General features: G+C 42.1%; 1 protein-coding gene across 1 annotated transcript in view; it reads left to right on the forward strand.

Annotated features, from left to right (window-relative positions):
• wdr27 (WD repeat domain 27) overlaps nt 1–20,819 on the forward strand; it is a 215,713-nt gene that overhangs the window by 45,150 nt on the left and 149,744 nt on the right. The window contains exon 20 of the mRNA XM_042333122.1: nt 3,928–4,049. Within this exon, the coding sequence (XP_042189056.1) occupies nt 3,928–4,049 (122 nt within the window). The remainder of the gene's footprint in view (nt 1–3,927; nt 4,050–20,819) is intronic.

Genomic DNA, 20,819 nt, shown 5'->3' on the forward strand with positions numbered 1-20,819 from the left:
GAGAGTAGAAAATTGAGTCTGGAGGTGATGAAGGCTGGGATGAGGATTTCAACTGTATTGGGATGAAGTAGTGACTAATGCCTACGTTGTGAAGATGGGGTTGGGGGAGAAGTGGAATTGAAAAGAAAAATGCGAGGGGAAGAAAAGAGCAAAAGAAGAAAAGGTTAAAAATTGTCCAAAAAAAACCACTTTGAGTAAAGTATGTAATAATCTGCTTTCAATTTGCTGCAATTTTGTATGTCTGTTGTACTTTCGATATTTTTGTTTGAATGAATTCCAAAACCAGTATACATTCTTTATTAGAGGGAAATTTTGGAAGCATTACCTACTATTCCAGTTAAATCCCATTCCGACATAGCTGTGGTGGGACCTTTCTGTCTGTTGTCATGCCCATTTGACATTTTTTTTACCTCACGTTGGTGTAAATCTGATTGCAGAAGCTCTCTGATTTTGGACTGCGGGTGAACTGATTGAAGTAACCAGAATAACTCTTTGTTTCCCTAAAAACATATGGTTGCTTGAGTGCTTAAGGTCATGTTATTTTTAAATTGTACTGTTTCACAGTCTGAATCTGCACCACCTGCACTTATTATGTAAATGTTAGTTGTTGCTGTGAACTTTTATTGTGCCTTCGAAGTGCAATGCATATGAAATTCCATGGCCACACATATGCAGAGTGAAAAACAGTTTTAAATGTATTGGTGACATTTAAAGTGCAGCTACTTGGGTGGATGGAACACCAAGCTGAATTCAACGTGGCTGGAACTTGACCACTCAAGAGAACATTTTAGAATTGGATGAAGTAGTTGTCAGACACTTGGTCTGCTCCTGAACCAAGCAAAGAAGGCAAAGAAAAGCAACTAAAATCAACAAGGCCAATTTGGTGTGTGTGGGTGTGGAAATGCCTCTCTAGAAAATACCCTCCTCCCCCATCCTGAAGATAGTCGAGCATGCTCCAGGAGAGGGCTATGCCCCCAGCCACTTGAGAACCTATCTTTGACTTCTATACCCTGCCACCCACTGTTTGAAATCATTGCTGAGCTGTCAGAGGAGAGATTTCTTACACAATAAGTGAATGAACATTAGAAAGTGAGTCAAATCCTACCACCCTTGTATACCACTAGTAGTTTAAAAAAAATTAGTTACACAGAAAATTCAGCAGAAACCTTGGAACAGATTGCTCGCTTATTCTTGGTCAGGGAATCTTTCACTCCAGAGATCTTCCTCCACACCTCCCTTCCCTGCACCCTCACCATTGTTTCCAATCTCATTGTCCACCAACGATGAAAGACTTGCTTTGTTGTATAAACAAAATTTGAAAGGCGTAGCACGTACAAACAGCCATGTTCTGTGCCTCAATAATTCAACAACAACAACAACAACAAGATTCCATTTATAAAGCGCCTTTCACGTCAGGAGGACGTCCCAAGGCGCTGCACAGTTGGGTCAGGACCCGAGCAGGGGGGAAATGGTCAGGGTGAGGGGAGGGAAGGGAGGGAGAGAGGAGGGGGGAAATGGTCAGGGTGAGGGGAGGGAAGGGAGGGAGCGAGGAGGGGGAAATGGTCAGGGTGAGGGGAGGGAAGGGAGGGAGCGAGGAGGGGGAAGAGAGTCGAGAGGGGAGCTGAAGGCTCGGTCAAAGAGAAAGGTTTTGAGACCGGCCTTGAAGGAGGAGAGGGAGGAAGCGGCGAAGGCACTGGGGGATGGAGTTCCAGAGCCTGGAGGCTGAGAGGCTGAAAGCCCGACCACCGATGGTAGGGCGATTGGGGCGGGGGACGTGGAGCAGACCGGAACCAGAGGAACGGAGGGTACGGGCAGGTAAGTAGGGGGATAGTAGGTCGGAGAGGTAGGAGGGAGCAAGGCCGTGAATGGCCTTGTAGGTGAGGATGAGGATCTTGAAATCAATCCTCTGGGGGATGGGGAGCCAGTGGAGGCGAGCGAGGGTGGGAGTGATGTGGTCGCGAAGCCTGGTGCGGGACAGTACACGAGCTGCAGAGTTCTGAATGACCTGCAGCTTGTGGAGGGAGGTGGCGGGAAGGCCGGCGAGGAGAGAGTTCCCATAGTCCAGCCTTGAGGTGACAAAGGCGTGGACCAGGGTTTCAGCAGCGTGAGGGGTGAGGTAATGGCGTAGTCTGGCGATGTTCCGGAGGTGATGGAAGGCGGTGCCAGTTGTGGTGCGGATGTGAGGGAGAAAGGACAGCTCAGGGTCGAACAAAACGCCGAGGTTCCTGACCGGCTTTGAGAGGTGGAGAGTGCAGCCTTGGATGCTGATGGTGTCGGCGCCTGAGGTGCGGAGGCGCTGACACGAGCCAATCAGGAGGGCCTCAGTTTTTCGCACGTTGAGCTGAAGAAAGTTGTCTCTCGTCCAGGACTCGATGTCGGACAGGCAGCTGTCAGGACATCGGTGGTCGTGGAGTTGAGAGTAGAGGAGGAAAGGTAGAGTTGGGTGTCATCCGCATACATGTGGAAGTTAACTCCATGTCTGCGGATGATGTCACCAAGGGGGAGCATATAGAGGGTGAAGAGGAGGGGACCGAGGACAGAACCCTGAGGGACACCACATGAGACCGTGCGGGGGGTGGAGGAGAACAACAAGATTCCATTTACAGAGCGCCTTTCACGTCGGGAGGACGTCCCAAGGCGCTGATTGTTTTTATATTAGAAAAATGTAGTTTTAATGCTGATATTTTCCAGTTCACATATGTTACTAATATTTGTAAGGTTCCTAATCCAAGTCCCCATCTCCTCCCCCACACACACACATAGTGAATAGCAGTTATAAACTGTATGTGGCACCATGGTGTTATGTTTAAATCTAGCATAACCCAATATGTTACTTAAAGGTACTTAAAGGAAATTATATGTTAAAAAATCATGGGGTTGTGCATGATCCCTGGGGACTGATACTTCCATTCCACGAACAGTAAGGAGGTTTGCATTCTAAATGCTGACCAGCTGAATTTCTGCTGGTTATGGCATGGGATAGCTGTTTAACCATGAGGTTATTTGTGATGCTGGTAAATAGTTTTCTCATAAAATAATATGGAATTATAACATTTTCTAAAGCATTTTAGATTAGAACCTTTGATTGGCAATGTGTAGAATTGATGAACTTGATTAGATTAGATTCATATTTGTTTTTTTTAAAAAAAACTTTGGTGAGATCAAGTTATGTAAATGTACCGCTGTTGATAGAGGGTTACCCCACTAGAATGCACTCCAGCTGAATGTGGGTTTGTATATAATGTGGACTGCACTATATTGGAAGCGAGCTGGGTCTGGCGTCTCATGGCTGCCTTCTGAGTCGCTTGGTCACTTCCTGCACATTTTGTGCGATGCATAAGAAACATTGCTGATGTCACTTCCTGCCTGCTGCACACGTGCGCAATGAACAGTCAGTGCTGCTGACATCACTTCTCAAAGGAAGTGAGGTCATCAGCGCTTCTTGTGCACAATAGACATACGCAAGTCACAGGAAATGGCAGCAGTGTCCTGACGACAAGGAAGCAGGACCGGAGGCCATTTTGTTTTGTAGACCTGTTATCATTTGGTGTACGATTTTTGGGGATTCCGAGAAAGTGGGTTTTAATGGAGTTGCCCTGTAGAACATTTTAGCACAATGTTAAATTCCCCGAGTTTCTGAACTATAATTAAGTTTGAATGTTTTTCTGGGTGGTGGTGAAGAGTAGTGTTTTACTTCTGTCCAATTTTACTTCTGTCCACAGATAATTATTTGGGGAGGACAGGTTTGCAGGCCTATGGGGAGAGAGCGGGGGAGTGAGAGTGATTTGGATAGCTCTTTTCAAACACCCAGCACAGACATGATGGGTTGAATGGCCTCCTTCTGTGCTGTATAATTCTATGATCCTATGATTTTATGAATTGTTCATTTTTCTACCGCTACTGTTTACCTTGATGGAAAAGTTACAGATATTGTGTTGACAGCTGGCACCAACCGTGCTTTAGAAGTGTTTGATCTGAATGTTGGTCAAAGTGTAGTAACTGTTCCAGATGCTCATGCTAGACCTGTGCACCAGATCTGCCAGAACAAGGTAAGATATTCCTTGTACCATTGAGATCTGGTACAGCAAATTGAAATACAGTTACCATTGAATTCTAACTGAACTGCAATACTATATCCTGTAACATATGTTGTTTATCGCACCCTTAGTTATAGAGAAACCATTGTAATGAGACACTGCATAATAACGAATTGTCCTATATTGCGGTTTAAGCTTGTGTACAAAATGAAGCGACAATTTGATTGACTATCTTGATCTAAGAAGACTGTATGATTTTATAACTTGAATACTAGAACATCACTTTGTGTCCATATCAGCAATAAGGATAACTCACTACGCAGGCCTTTTTTAAAAGTTTTTTTATATTCATGATATGATATACCATCATATATATATATTATTAGGTCACTGCTAATATCACTTATTGCATGTGCAAAGAGGAAGTGACATCAGCAGCAACCTGATGACCCAGAAGTTGGCAACTTTTAGAACACGGGAAGCTAATATGGCCAACTTCTGGGTCACTGGGTTGCTACTGACATCAAGTTTCTGCTAAAGTCAGGAAATGACTGAGGCAACCTAATGACCCAGTTGACCAGCACATGGGAAACAAAAAACAACAACAAAATTACATTTATGGAGCGCCTTTCACGTCGGGAGGACATCCCAAAGTGCTGAACAATGAGGTGTTGGGGCCTGAGTATGGGGGAGGGGTGGTGTAGGGGTGAGGGAAGGCAGAGAGGTGGGAGGGTGACCAAAGGCATGATCAAAAAGAAGGGTCTTGAGACGGCTTTGAAGGAGGCAAGGGAGGAAGTGAGGCGACGAGACCGTGGGATGGAGTTCCAGAATGTGGGGGGAGAGAGGCTGAAAGCCTGGCCACCGATGGTTGGACAGGTCGGGCGGGAGACATGGAGCAGGCGGAACCCGCTGAACAGAGGGAGCGGGCAGGTTGGTAGGGAGTCAGCAGGTCAGAGAGGTAGGAGGGGGCAAGGCCATGGGTGGCCTTGAAAGTGAGGATGAGGATCTTGAACTCGATCCTCTGGGGGATGGGGAGCCAGTTGAGTCGGGCGAGGGTGGGAGTGATGGGGTCACGGAGCCCCTGGTGCGCGAGAATACACGAGCTGCAGAGTTTGGGATGATCTGCAGCTTGTGAAGGGAAGAGTTGGGAAGGTCGATGAAGAGGGCAATTCCGTAATCGAGCTTTGATGTGTTCGATTGCGTGGGTGAGGATTTCGGCAGCCTGAGGGTTGAGGCAGTGGCGGAGTATGGCAATGTTGCGGAGGTGGTGGCAGGCAGTGCTGGTCATGGCGCGGATGTGGGGGAGAAAGGACAATTCAGGGTCAAACAAGACACCCAGGTTCCTGACTCGCTGATGCTGATGCTGCCAGCGCCCAAGGTGTGGAGCCGCTAGCGCAAGCCAATCAGGAGGGCCTCGGTCTTGCTGACCGAGAGAAAGTTGTCCCTCATCCAGGACTTGATGTCGGACAGGCAGTCGGTCAGGACGCCAGTAGTCCTGGAGTTGAGGGTGGAGGCAGAGAGATAGAGTTGGTTGTCATCCGCATACATGTGGAAATGTACCCCATATCTGTCATACAAGCTGGCTGAGCGCACATGCAGTCAATAATATCCACAAGACAACCAAGGTAACCAAGGTATAACCTACTCAATGCTGCTAAGGGAAAAATAGGTCAGTTTGTTGACTGTCTTTAATATGAAGTTTCCAGTATATTAATGGGATTTAAGAAATAAAAATATTTCCCAGCAGTTTTGAGAAAATATATTATCATGGGCCTCACTTCATTACTGTATTCCTAGGGGGAAGTAGATAATCCCAGAACATCACATGTAATCAGGTAAAACTCCAGAAAATTCATTAAATTTTAATCTCCAATATTATAACCTTATCGTCCACAAACACATGGCCCCCAACTACTTAATATATTAAGTCCTGTAGCTCAGTGGTTAGAGCACTCGCTTTGCAAGCGAGAGACCTGAGTTCAATTCCAGGCAGGGTGAAACCTTGGGCAAGTTTCCTTACTCCACACGCCTAATAATAATCCCTCCAAAAACCAAAAACAATAATAAATTGGTCATTTTCAATCTACGACTGTTTGTGGGACATTGCTGTGCGCAATTGGCTGCCGCGTTCGCCCACAAATATACAGTCAATTCACTTTACAGTGTGTTCTGTGAAGCGCTTTGGGACGTCCTCCCGACGTGAAAAGCGCTATATCAAATGCAAGTATTATTATTATTATTATTATATTATTATGTTATGAATTAAATTTGGGTTTTGTAGAGCATTTGATGTATTTGGGGTTTAAAATTAATCTTAGTAGGTCTAAATTCCATATTGGTGCAAGCTTTCCGTGATGGTTGGTGATTTGGCTAATTCAAATGGACTCTTTCTAAAATAATTGGCTAAATTGATAGACTTTGGCTTGTGCAGAAAATATTTCCATTGAGGTACATATGGGATGGTGATTCAGAATGACGTCATCTCAACCAGACCCCAGATCCCTGCTCAATTCTCAGTTTCACACATGGCAAAATACAAGTGGAGATTTTGGATATGTCCATAGGATTGGCTCACCCTTCAACTCCTAAACACACCGTGAGCCAGAAAACAATATGATTAAGTGATCCACAAATAAGATTTAATTTTATTTTATTGCTTTAACATTGAGTATGTTTAAACCAGACTACTTCTTGGTAACATTTGAGAAACCTTAATGAGTGTTCCCAAATGGAATTGTGGATTTTTAGTGTTTTGGCACTCCAGAGATGATCTTATTTATGTGAAATGACTGTGAGGTGAAAAAAATTTTTTCAAAATGGATTTGATGGGATAATTAGAATGTTGACTCTGATCTTAAACATCACAGATTCATCACTGCATTTATATTCTAACATTTTTCTCTTTGAAAATAATTTCCGTAGGTGAGAGTCAACAACTACATATTACTGAAGTCGTATTACGATAATCGAAACCAGACATTTCCATTTATTGCTGAATATTCTATTCTCAAAAAATGTTATGTTCTGTGTACTTTTTTGCATGATGGACAATGTAAGATTCCTGGAAAACCAACTAAGCTTCAGTTAAACTTGGCAAATATGGAAGAATGACTATTACTTTTCATTATTTAGACCTTTTACGAGACTTGCGATAGCATTTCAACAATAAGATTCAATTATAAACAGATTATATAATTCTTTTAGTTAAATTGTATGGTGTCATTTGTTCTGAAAATGCCTCTAACATTATAATTAGAAATGTACAGACAACTGGAGTATTCCTTCAGATATACTGCTGCATTGCTTGCTGTATTTGAGAGATGAAAAGGATTAAGGAGGAAACATTTCTGTGGGACAACATACTTGGAATGTCAATAAACACTGGAAAAAATGTTAGAGATTTCCTCCTCTATAAAAGGTAAAGTAGGAAAATTAGAGGAGCAAAGAGAAGGAAACCTCCCACAGCCCATTCAAAGATTCCAGACCATCTATGTGATTTACGCTTGCTGTGTTTATATTTCTTGGGAAGACTTCCTACTGTCCTTTCTGACAATCTGTCTATATCAACAATTCAAACCCACAATTGTGAACTGCTGATATTCTCTTTGGGTAGGAGGTAAGTGGGATCAAGCTGGCTCTGTGGTGACAGACTTAGCGAAGGGAGAGCAGAGCCAAGATGAACTTATTTAATTGATCGAATGCCTGAATTGAATGTATCTGTAGTATTCCAGGGAACTGTTAATTGACCAGTCTGTCTGATTCACCAACGGAAGATGTGTTATTATACTATAGTTGTCTGTAGAGCTCTCCTCCCTGCTCCCATTGCTCCTCCCCCAGTTCTGCCATTGAGTGTCAGTTTAGGCTTTTAGCTCAAATCCCAACATAGGCCATGAATCCACAACCTTCTGAACCAGAAATGAGAAAGAATGCTACCAATTGAGCCAAACTTAACCCACAATTGAAATACTTCTCCCATGTGTTTGTTTTAGTAAGTGGTTCCTCTGGTTCTAAGATCCACATTGTTATGGAAACAATCTGCATTAACACAATTTCAGCACAGTGAGAGTGCCTTTACCAGCAGTGCACAGATATAGAATTGGGTATATTCAATTGGGAATTGTATCCCTGAAACTAATATAGACGTTTATGAATGAGACAAGTTCCACTTCTTGTTATTGGGTGACAGAAGCCAGGATACTGAATTTGCTTTAGTCTGTAAGAAGCAGTGTGAAGTTATTGGAGAAAAAGACAGGGTTGATATTCTGGAAGCATAAGATCATATTGCTCAAAGGGCAATTTTCATCTGAACCTCTCTTGTGAAGTATACAATTGTACTTTTTTTGCTACTGGGGTTGGAGTAATGAAATGTAACAGTTTTATTGTACAGAGACCTCCAGTGGCAGAAAAAAATAATTTGCAAACTCATGTCTCTATTCATTCTAGTGGAGTCCTGTAGCTCAGTGGTTAGAGCACTCGCTTTGCAAGCGAGAGACCTGAGTTCAATTCCAGGGCGAAACCTTGGGCAAGTTTCCTTACTCCACACAGAGCCTAATAATAATCCCTCCAAAACCAAAAACAATAATAAATTGGTCATTTTCAATCTACGACTGTTTGTGGGACATTGCTGTGCGCAATTGGCTGCCGCGTTCGCCCACAAATATACAGTCAATTCACTTTACAGTGTGTTCTGTGAAGCGCTTTGGGACGTCCTCCCGACGTGAAAAGCGCTATATCAAAATGCAAGGATTATTATTCTTTTATTGAAGAGGCAGGATTTCAGCCCAACAAGCACATTACAGTTATTATGTTTTTTGTTGTTACAAAGGGTATAATACAGCAACAGAAATCAAAAAGCATGAATATATCTTTACAATACTTTTTTTTGGCCAGATCACACTTGTCCATTTGGGGCATTATTTATTATCTGTTCTTTTTCAAGCACTGTGCACATCAATTGTAATCAGATGTTGCTTTGCCATGACAAATAAGTAAGCTGGATAACACGATTTACTGTTGTCTTTGTAAGTCACTGAATTCCTCCTGAGTTTTGGAGAGTGACTGATATATGATGGTTTCTGCTTTGTAGCTGTGTTAGCTGCTGGGGTCCTATCCCTGCTACTGATAGGTGTGCTCAGTGTGATTGATATTTCTTGTTAAACCATGAATTTGTGATCTGTAAATTCTACCAACAATGTGAAGAAAAGATGAAGAAGAGCAGACTACTGAGATGAGTACTTTATTGAAGTTAAGATAGTGAGTGCAAACTCAATACATGGAAGTGGGAGGGCAATTACATTTGTGTTAAGTGAATGTCATTGCAATGATAGCTAAACCATGTATGCATTTTTATTTTCTACTAAAGTGTTTTTAATTTAATATCTGATATTCAATCTTGTTGTTTCAAGCACCTGTAAAGTTTAACAGTAACACCAACTGATATACCAGTGAAGGTCTTTGACTGCACATAAATTGAAATCTGACATACATTCATATGTAGATAGATAGAATAATAGATAGTAAGGCAAGTTTCCTTACTCCACCCTGATAATAATCCCTCAAGAAAAAAAACAATAATGATAAAATTGGTCACTTCAATTCATGACTGATTGTGGGACATTGCTGTGCGCAATTGGCTGCCGCGTTTTGTCCACAAATATACAGTCAATTCACTTTACAGTATATTCTGTGAAGGCCTTTGAGACATCTAGAAGACGTGAAAAGCGCTATATCAAATGCAAGGATTATTATTATAATAACTAGGACGATGTTCTACATGTCAATTGCTGTTGTCCTTATGACATGTGTGATGATAATAAATAATACTTGCATTTGATTTAAGGGTTTATCATGTCATTGATTATCTCAAAGTGCTTCAGGATTTATTGTGCAAGGAATTTACTGTAAAGTGTAGTGACTGTATTTGTAGGTGAACATGGGAGCCAATTTATGCACAGCACTGACTCCCAACAGCCAATCATTTAATCTGGTGGATTAAAGTCCAACTAAGCAGGCAGAGAGAATTTAGGTTAACATCTCATCTGAAGGACAACACATGCTGACAATGCAGTGCTTCGCCAGCAGCCCATGTCAACTTGAATTGTGTGTTCAAAATCCCTGCAGTGGGTCTTGAACCCACAACCTTGTCATTCAGATGTGAGATTGCTACCAACTGAGTCAGGGTTTCATATATGAGGTCTTAGATAATTCTTTAGAGATTTATCTATCCCAAAGGCTTTTGAAGATGCAGGAAAGCTATACGTGTAGATACCTTTTGGGTTAGCCAGGTCAATTAAGCCCATGGCTAACACATTTGGAAACCCATCACCATGCCTAACATAGGAACTGGAATGGATTATTCAGCCCCTCGAGCCTGTTCTACCATTCTGTTAGATCATGGCTGAGTTTCCAAACTGAGCATTCCATACATCCCACCTGTCAGACAAATTCCAGATGGGAGCTAACTTTCGGAGGCTTTCCTGCTTGGCTCCCATCAGCATCGTCTCACCCCCATCCTTGCCTGGCTCCACTGGCTCCCCATACCCCAGCGGATCAAGTTCAAGATCCTCATCCTAACCTTAAAATCCCTCTGTGGGTTTGCCACACTTTAGTTTAGATTCCTATATCTCTGCGACCTCCTGAAAATGTACAAATCTGATTGCTTCTTCTACTCAGGAACTGGCCAACTTCACATCCCCCTGCCCCACTTACCCCATCATTAGTAGTTGGGTTTTCAGTGTATCTACCCCCACCCTCTGGAACTCTGTGCTGGAGTCCCTTCGACTTGCCCTTCCCTCACTTCCTTCAAGGTACACCTCAAGACTTTCCTCTTTTATGGCTTTTTGACAGCTTTTCCACTTCTCCTTGCCTTCCAATGCCAGCTCAGGTGCAAACCTTAAACCATCCAGCATTTTGGGACATCCTTCTGGAAGGTGGCTGAAGGCACGGTCGAAGAGGAGGGTTTTGAGACGTGCCATGAAGGAGGCAAGGGAGGGAGCGAGGCAAAGGGAATGTGGGATGGCGTTCCAAAGGGTAGGGGCGGAGAGGCTAAAGGCCCGACTCTCGATGGTGGGGCGGGCCATGTGGGGGACGTGTAGCAGGCTGGAGCCTGCTGAGCAGAGGGAGCGGACAGGTTGATAAAGGGTCAGCAGGTCGCAGAGTTAGGAGGGTGCAAGGCTGTGGAGGGCCTTGAAGGCGAGGATGAAGATTTTGAGTCAATAGAGCCGGGCGAGGGTAGGGGTGATGAGGTCACAGAGCCTATTGCGGGAGAGGAGACGAGCTTCAGAGTTCTGGATGATTTGCAGCTTGTGGAGGGACAAGTTGGGAAGGCCAACAAGCAGGGAGTTGGCGTAGTCAGCCTAGATATAATGAATGCGTGAATGAGAGTTTCGGCGGCCCGTTGGGTGAGGCAGTGGCAGAGCTGGGCAATATTGCGGAAGTGGGCTAAGGCAGAGGGGGTCATGGCATGAATGTAGAGGGCAGTTTTGGCTTGAGAGAGAGAGAGAGGGTGATAGGTGTGAAGATGCTCGAGCCACAGTTGGCGGTGAACCGTGAGGCCAATTTTGTGCCATCTGCGCTCGAGCAACTGGGTTTGGGATTTGAGGGAGCGGTGATGACTGTTTGTACCAGGGAGAGCAGGTAGGCTTGAAGATGGACCTGGTTTTCAGGGGGACAAGGAAATTGAAGGTTGAGGAGAGATGATCGTTTAGCAGCTTGATGGCTGCGTTTCGATCACTGTGGTGGAAGGCCAGCAGGAGAGAAGGTCCGAGGATGAGAGGTCATTTCTGAGGGACTCTGGGGAAGCTTTTTCCATGTGTAAAAACATGGTGGAGGGCTTAGAGGAGGGGAGGGTGAAATGAGAGGAGAGGGAGATGAGGAAGTGGTTTGAGATGGCCTTGTCTTTGATGGTCAGATCAGAATGTCTAGACCATGGATGATGATGAGATCGAAGGGTGGCCACGGTTGTGGGTCGAGGAGCTTACGTGGAGGTTGAGGTTTAGGGTGGAGAGGAGAGTGGCAAAGTCAGAGGCATGAGGCAGGAGGAAATTGAGATGAAGGTGGAAATCGCCCATTATGTGCAGGTGTTTTGTGCAGAGGGACAGGGATGAGAGGAGATATCCATGTGGAAGGAGCCAGGAAGTTTGGGGGTGGTAAACTCGAAGAGTTTTGCAGGAGAGAGAGGAGGGATGGTAGAGGGTGAGGTGCTCAAAAGAGGGGAAACAGCCAGAGGAGTAGGGGAATAGAGCAAGAGAGGTACACTTATGCTAACAGAAATTGCGTTTTGCACTTATAATAGTAGAACAAAAAGTTCACTTGTAGAAAACAGCAGCATTAAACACCAGTAATTGCAAATTGAACTATCATTTTTTTTGACAAGAAAGTTAAGAAATTGTTATCCTATGATATTTTTAAAAACTTTTTCACTCGCCTTTCTTGACCCAACTTCTTTATTCTCAGCTCGGAGTCCCAATCAGCTGTGCGAAGCACTTTGATGTGTCAAGGCTCTCTATAAATGTAAATTGTAACTTTGAGACCAGCTTGATGAACCACAATGGCCTTTTCCAGTCCTGAACATTCCTATGATCCTACATCAACATTGAGTTCTTTTTCAGTTGTATTCCAGAGAAGATGCCAAGCATTAATAAGTACTGGCAGTAAAATGTTACCTGACTATGTTCATTGTAAAAAAAAAGATACCAATAAAGATGTCATAACGACTGCAACTTAACCCTAGATCTGGAGCCAAAATAAAGAATCATAATTCTGATACATTCATATGAATGTCTGGTTGAGCAAAAAACTTTGTTTTATCAAAAAGTTTAAAAACACATTTGACTAAGATTGAGAATAGATATAATTATAATAAAGGGTTATGAAGAAAAGACTGGGGAATGGATTTAAAGCATTGCTATACACTTATTGCCAGAGTGGGCTTGACGGGCCAAATAGCCTACCTACTATTGTCATGAAGCCAATTAGACTGTGGAATATGTGATATTTTCAATTCTGTAGCTTATTTTAAATGGGACATTTTATATGTGGGTTTTAATATTCCAAAGGTATGTGTGAGAAATGTTTGATTTACTTAGAGAAGGGAATTTTATACAGTGACTTCATTGACTGGATAACGTTCAACTGGAGAGATCAAATCAGTTCTCGAGTGCAGAGAAATCCTGGTTTCAAATAGATAAGGAACTCAGTTGGAAATTGAACCATTCTTGAAGTTTGAACCTGCACTTGAAATAATTATAATACTTTTCAACTGGATTTTCTGATATAAGGACATTTCTGAATCTGATATCAAGTTTGATGATTCAATATTTCGTTTTTGTGTTCAATCGTAGCTAAATAATTGAATTTTATCTAAGTTAGATAGATTCCTATAATTCTGCAACAGAACACACCTAACTCATTCTAACTATGCATCTCTATCTCCAGCAGGAGTTACTCATGATCAGAAACCAAGACCGGTTGAATTCCTCCCATCCTCTTCCTAATCCTAGGCACTAAGACCAATTGTAGCATCCGTACAACTGCCCTAGTTGATATTGGGTAATTCGTCACAGAATAACTCAGGTCCTTTCTGACATATATGTTGTAGCAACCCACTGGATAAACACACTGAGGCATCAGGGGAACTTAAATTCTGCTGTAAGAGATGGTTTGACTCCATGTCTGCACTAAGTAAATGAGCGCAGGAAATCATTCTGTAATGCAATGTTCACCACTGGTTGAATCTGGCAGAAAGTCTGGAAAAGGTTGCATCATTTGAAGAAGGAAAAAAAAACAGTTGCCTTCAGCTAAATCTTGAATGTTGTGGGTCTGAGCTGTGTGGGGCAGCATTTGGGAGCTCCGTTTTTCTACTGTGTAAACAATTTAGAACTGAACCCTAACGAAAATGAAATGAGTTTGTCTGATGTGATTTCAACTTGTTTAAAGTAAACAAATCTAGAGAAGTTTTTAAACTGAAAAATTAAGCCAGATTTTTCTAAATTTCCTACAACTGACATATCTTCTTCTCAAGTCCATGATCCTTTCTTGGCCATGTGTTTTGCTTGTTGATTCATTGATTTGTTCTGAAAGAAGGATAGGGCTAAAAAGGCCCAGTAAAGTGTAAGACATGTACGTCCACAAAACACACAGTCACTTCACTTTATACTATACCCAGTGAAGTGTTTTGAGACCTTCTCCTGACGTAAAAGGCACGATACCAAATGGAAAGTATTATTATTATAACAGTACAGTGATGGGGTCAATTATACTTCCAAGTATATTGCAAAGCCATCCCAGGTGACTCTTAGGTCAGGGATTTTTGAAATTGTAAAGAACAAAATGTAAAGGACAAAAAAGGAGAGCAACTTTGATATATTATCCTCTCACCCCAATGTATTATGTAGAATAACACAGAAGCGCATTGAATGTTACAGCACAGAAATAGCCCGTTCGGCCTAACTAGTTGCGTCTGTACTCCATATAAGCCTGACCCTCCTAATCCCCTCTCCCATACCCATCTATTCCCTAAACATTTAATGTACAGCACCGGAGTGCAGAATATCATTTTTTAACAAGGAACCAATGGTCATCATGCAGAATATGGAATGTGAGAAACTGGTTAGGATAAATGCTGCTATCTCAGATGAATATCTCTTAAGTCACATCAGGGTGTTCAACCTTTTGGCGGCTGAGAGCCGGATGCCCTATTTGAGAAACTTCAGCGGCCCCCATAGCTATATTTTTGCGTTTCCCTTCCAGAAACATAACATTTATGGGTTTTGGAGGGAGCAGGTGGGTCAGATGAAATAGGAGGGATGAGGGAGGGGGTGAATGAAATCAGCCAACGGGTCCACCAGTTGGACCACCCTGCATAGAATGCACATATCTTGTGGCGGAACAACATTGAGCTGTGTTCCTGTCTGGCATGGAGGAAAACTTCAGCCAGACACAACTGCGTTTGAGGCGGATTCAAAAGATATTTGACTGCCATTGTACTGAAGCAATGTTAGCATCTTAAAATTAGTTTTACAACAAATGTGTGTACAGCTGAACCAAACCTACCAGTATGCAAACTAAAAAGAAGAAATTGCATGAACCAAAACTAGAAACTAAGGGTGCACAAATCTTTCACCGCAAGACAAAGGTGGAGCATTTTCTAGGTAAAAATAAAATAGTAGTAACTGTGGTAAATAATACTGTTTGCAAAATGCCAAGAAAGGCTCAAGACAATTTTATGTTGGAAACTTTATAGATTGTGAGAGGGTTCATAGAAGGGTTGAAGGACGCACAACAGGCCTGTGCTAACTGAGTGAAGGGGGCGGGCAATGGATTTAAGTGCTCTGAGATGCTAGCCTGCATGGAGGGCACTATATAAGTGCAAGTTGCTGTGGTTGTTGGGGTATGACCAACTCAGAGAAGGTGGTAGGGAGGTGAAGGGATTTGTAATTGAGAGTGAAGATCTTGAAATTGATCCTTCAAAGGCAGGGAGCCAGTGGAGCCTAGCGAGGATTGGAGTGATGGGTGTGCGGAGTTTGGTGTAGGTAAGGATGCTGGCAAGTTTTGGATGAGCTGAACCTTGTGGATGGTGGAACAATCAGCAAGCGTTTCACCCACGAAATATATAGTCAATTCATTTTACAATATATTCTATGAAGCGCTTTGAGACATCCCAACAACGTGATAAAGCGTTATATCAAATGTACATCTGAGGATTATTATTGTTGTTGTTATATGAGAAGATAGAGTGGAATCTAAGCTTTAAGAAAGCAACATTTTAGAAAAGAAGATGCTTCTTTACAAATTCTAGGAAGAAGCCAATACAATTCTTCATGGAGTCTTACTTTGACCTGAATGAATGGACAATAAACAATAGATTCAGATGTACACATCTTAAAAAGAATGCAGTTTTATCAATTATAATGTTTACATTACAAAAAAAAAGTTTCTCTTTACCTCCAATCAACTACGGTTTTAAACCAATTTTTCTGCTTTTCTTCAGTTATAAATACTGATGTGTTTAAAGCTAATTTTCTCATGTCTGTGACACTAAACAGTAGTTCAAAGCAATCCACCAACCAAATAACTTGTGATGAAAAAAATGACTTGATTGAAGTGTTACGTAGCTGTGTTTTCAATTATTTCATTTCAGACTTGTCAACATTAAAACAGATTTAAATAATCTGAAAGCTGGAAATAAAAGTATAAATTGTACAAAAAAGCTAAATAAAACTGTAGTTAAATAGAATTCCTTTTAAAGAAATATGCAGATCAGCTCATTCTTATGCAGATATATTACAAAGCATTGCTTCCAACATTCACTATATTTTTTTCTTTGAGTGTATTAAACAGATAAAACTATGTGTGCCTTCTTTAGGTATTTGAATTCAACAGAAACTGTTCTCATAGGAAATCGAACTATTGAAACCAGATTTTTGGTCAACTTTGAGCACAAACTATTTCCATCATTATACTACAGCTCAGTGCAGATGTACTGCAGAATGGAAACATACTTCTCATTCTTTTCTACCTTACACCAACCACTCACTGATATAGCAGATGCCTCTTGCTAACACAAGCAAAGCCCCTTTCCTTGTAAGGATAAGAGCAGGCAGAATTTATTACCAAAACTGCATCATATTCCTTTGATGAAACAAAATTCAATTCTGTGACTACCATATCAGATTCTAACACATCTGTAATAACTATTAGCTTTCTTTGCTACTGCCTTACTGCTGCTTTCAATATACAAGAACTTGAATTAATTTTGCATTCCTTAACTAATACTTTGCTATTTATGAAGTGAAATAACATTTTATATTTGTTTGACTAGCAAGTATTGCTGCATCTTGTAGAATTGCTTCCAGCTCTGCCATTTTTTTTGACACTTCATATCTAGTAAAGAATGTTCGACAATTATAATCGGAGGTGCTTTTGAACTAACAACGGGGCAAACAACCCAGGCAGCATTAAAAATCCACATCTGAAAAATGTTTGAACTTTAATTACTAGATGTGTTTGAATGCTTTTCTAATAATAATAATAATAATAATAATCCTTGCATTTGATATAGCGCTTTTCACGTCGGGAGGACGTCCCAAAGCGCTTCACAGAACACACTGTAAAGTGAATTGACTGTATATTTGTGGGCGAACGCGGCAGCCAATTGCGCACAGCAATGTCCCACAAACAGTCGTAGATTGAAAATGACCAATTTATTATTGTTTGGTTTTTTGGAGGGATTATTATTTCTCACTGTCTAATGGATTTAATTCACAAAGATTCTATGGCAGGCACAACAAAAACAAATAATAATCTGAGAAATAGCTTCAGTCTTGCAAATTTTAATCTGGTCTTGCACAAATACTATATATTTTGTTCCTGCTATTGTAACAGACTGGATCCAGCAATACGGGCCTTGTGACTGACCTAGCCATGAGTTCTCCCTGAAGGACTATAACAAGATCACAAAATTAATTTGGGTGGGCTGACCTATCTGATTTTACCACTCTGTGTTTTTTAAATGGGCCCAGGGTCCTGGTATTAGCCTTCCTTCCCAACAACCTGTTCCGATCATTAATTACCCTCCAAGTAATGAGAAACTTCTGGTATCAGCCTTGAAATTGCCATTTGCAACTCTTAATTATATCGTCCTGTCTACTATCTTGGTGTATCCTAAAGTATTGTTCTGGGTTTACTTTTTTAACCCATTTAACACATGGTAGGCTTGGGCTGTTGAGAGAAGCTGTTGAGTGTGGCCATAAGACCATACAGGCTTGTGCCTGGGTGGGTGGAGAATCATGAATGAGATCAAGTCGTAAGAAGGGGTGTAGACAGTCAAATTGAGAACCCATGCCCTGCCCACCTCCAGGCTAGTTTTGTCTGTACTAGCAGAGGCGCTGGAGCCCCTTCCCTCCCTCCTTCCCTCCTGTTTCATGATAAACCAAGTTTCATGAATGATCCATCTCCGTGTGCATTAAGTGTCTATTTGGCTTAGGTTGTTGTGGTTGCAGAGATCTTCAGCTGCAAGTGTAATTACCTTACTGGCATGTTTGTGATTTTCTTTATTTTAAGTTTTCTTATACTGTGGGTGACAGAATAGAAGGGAAAAATGCTTCTTGGAAGGTTGGAAGGTTGAAGATGAACTAATTGCATTCTGAGCCAAAAGAACAGATGACATGGATAACAGTGGATGTTAAGTATTCGTGCTCACACAGGATGCTGGGAATTTCAGCTTAATTATTTAATGGAGGGTGCTTATGCTTTAAGATGTGAATGGGACTGCTAATTATTAAAACATATCTGGAGGCAAAGTAATCATACTGATAACAATCTTGCTTCGAAAATATCTTTGCATTGTGCTTGCTGTGTCTTAAGAATTTGTCGGGCCTTATCTATGTTTCAGTAACATGACCTAGATCTTATATGGCCAAATATGTGATGCCATAAATATCATGCATTTCTAGATAACAAGCTAGGAACCAAGTGACTTATGAGGAAATATTAAATCTGATTTTTTTTAATGTCAAGCAATTTCCCATGAATGACATTAGCTATAAAACAAAGATTCCTATGCACTCAGCAACAGGCTTAAATATGCAAATATACAGGCAGCATGAAGGCACACGTTAGTGAACTGTTTAGTAAATCAACTATCAGTGTGTTAAATACCCAGATAGACCAACATTTTCACATTCATTACTTAAATCTACTGTTACAAATATTTGCCTCCATTATAATAAAGAGACTATACGTGAATAGAAAATCGGCTTGATAAATAGAAATTCTAGGACTAGGAATTACACCAATTTTCATAGGAGATTTACTTGACTATGTTTTGTGATCAGGGAGAGCTTCTATGCAGAACTCTCCTGGAGTTGGAATAGGTGGGGTGGAGTCCATGATAGAATATTTTGGGTAGTCTGTGGGACAAGGCTCATTAGGCCAAATTTCTTTCATCATTCTATGTATGTTTATTTTTTGAAATATTGTTTTTTTATAGCCTGAGATTGCACCTTGTCTTCAACTGCAAGGTGCTTTGCCTTAAAAATGACAATTCTTCAATTAATTTTTAATTTAGAACCTTTTTTCTTTTGGGTCTTAACAAGAACCAGCTTCTAAATTGAATCATAATTCAAGAATTTTCTTCAGTTCTGCGTAATCATTAAATGTTAGAGTAAAATGGTCTTGTAGACTAAGACTAGATGGAATATCAATATTTTGTTCACTACACATCATGGAATATTCTTGGCCAAGCAAGCAGTCAAATGACGTGCTCCGTTGCCTAAATAGAAAATTGCACTGGGAGATTTGCCCTCTGACTTTTCCTTCCTGCCAATAAGAAATTGTATGTCATTCGCTAATAACGGTAATCTTTTGTTGAAAACAGTAATCTAAAGATATGTGTGTTTTTTTTAGCAATCAACCTGTGGCAGACCTTAATGTTTATGCTTCACCAGCTTGAGGGAGAGGGTGGGGGGGAGAGGTAAGTGGGATCCCCTTGGAGATGACCCGGTTTCGAGGTGCATTCCTCTAGGAAGAGAGTGTGCGTTCGATGCATGTCCATGTGAAGGCGGCACAATCATGTGAACCTCTTAGTTTGGTTTGGATACTCTTATTCATGTTGATGGGTTTGCTCATGAATCAGACATCAGACTGACCCAAAAGAATGTATGTCCTTCACTCTGCACCTTTTTCACAAAGAGACAGCTGAGATTGGGAGCTCATCGAAGGAATTTTTGCTAACCACCACTCCAAAATATTGCTTTTTGGACCTATGCTGGCAACAGAGTTATAATAAGAACATAAGCTTAAAGCATTGTTCTATTTTAATCAGCATCCAAGGCTGCATTCTCCACCTCTCAAAGCCAGTCAGAAACCTCGGCGTTTTGTTCGACCCTGAGCTGTCCTTTCTCCCTCACATCCACACCACAACTGGCACCGCCTTCCATCACCTCCGGAACATCGCCAGACTATGGCACTACCTCACCCCTCACGCTGCTGAAACCCTGGTTCACGCCTTTGTCACCTCAAGGCTGGACTATGGGAACTCTCTCCTCGCCGGCCTTCCCGCCACCTCCCTCCACAAGCTGCAGGTCATTCAGAACTCTGCAGCTCGTGTACTGTCCCGCACCAGGCTTCGGGACCACATCACTCCCACCCTCGCTCGCCTCCACTGGCTCCCCATCCCCCAGAGGATTGATTTCAAGATCCTCATCCTCACCTACAAGGCCATTCACGGCCTCGCTCCCTCCTACCTCTCCAACCTACTATCCCCCTACCTACCTGCCCGTACCCTCCGTTCCTCCGGCTCCGGTCTGCTCCACGTCCCCCGCCCCAACCGCCCTACCATCGGTGGTCGGGCCTTCAGCCTCTCAGCCCCCAGGCTCTGGAACTCCATCCCCCAGTGCCTTCGCCGCTTCCTCCCTCTCCTCCTTCAAGGCCAGTCTCAAAACCTTTCTCTTTGACCGAGCCTTCAGCTCCCCTCTCGACTCTCTTCCCCCTCCTCGCTCCCTCCCTTCACCCTGACCATTTCCCCCCTGCTCGGGTCCTGACCCAACTGTGCAGCGCCTTGGGACGTCCTCCTGACGTGAAAGGCGCTTTATAAATGGAATCTTGTTGTTGTTGTTGTTGTTAATACGTATTCCCTTTTTTGGTTGTTTGCTCCCACAATATTTATTTTCCAATTATCCTCTTTAAACTTTATCCTCCAACTATGAACCCAACTGCCTGAAAAAATTCAAACACTAATTGCAAACATTCACCTCGAAAATACACAATCACAACACTTTTCAG

Source organism: Callorhinchus milii, unplaced genomic scaffold (genome assembly GCF_018977255.1).
Source record: "Callorhinchus milii isolate IMCB2004 unplaced genomic scaffold, IMCB_Cmil_1.0 Scaffold3, whole genome shotgun sequence".
Lineage (NCBI taxonomy): Eukaryota > Metazoa > Chordata > Chondrichthyes > Chimaeriformes > Callorhinchidae > Callorhinchus > Callorhinchus milii.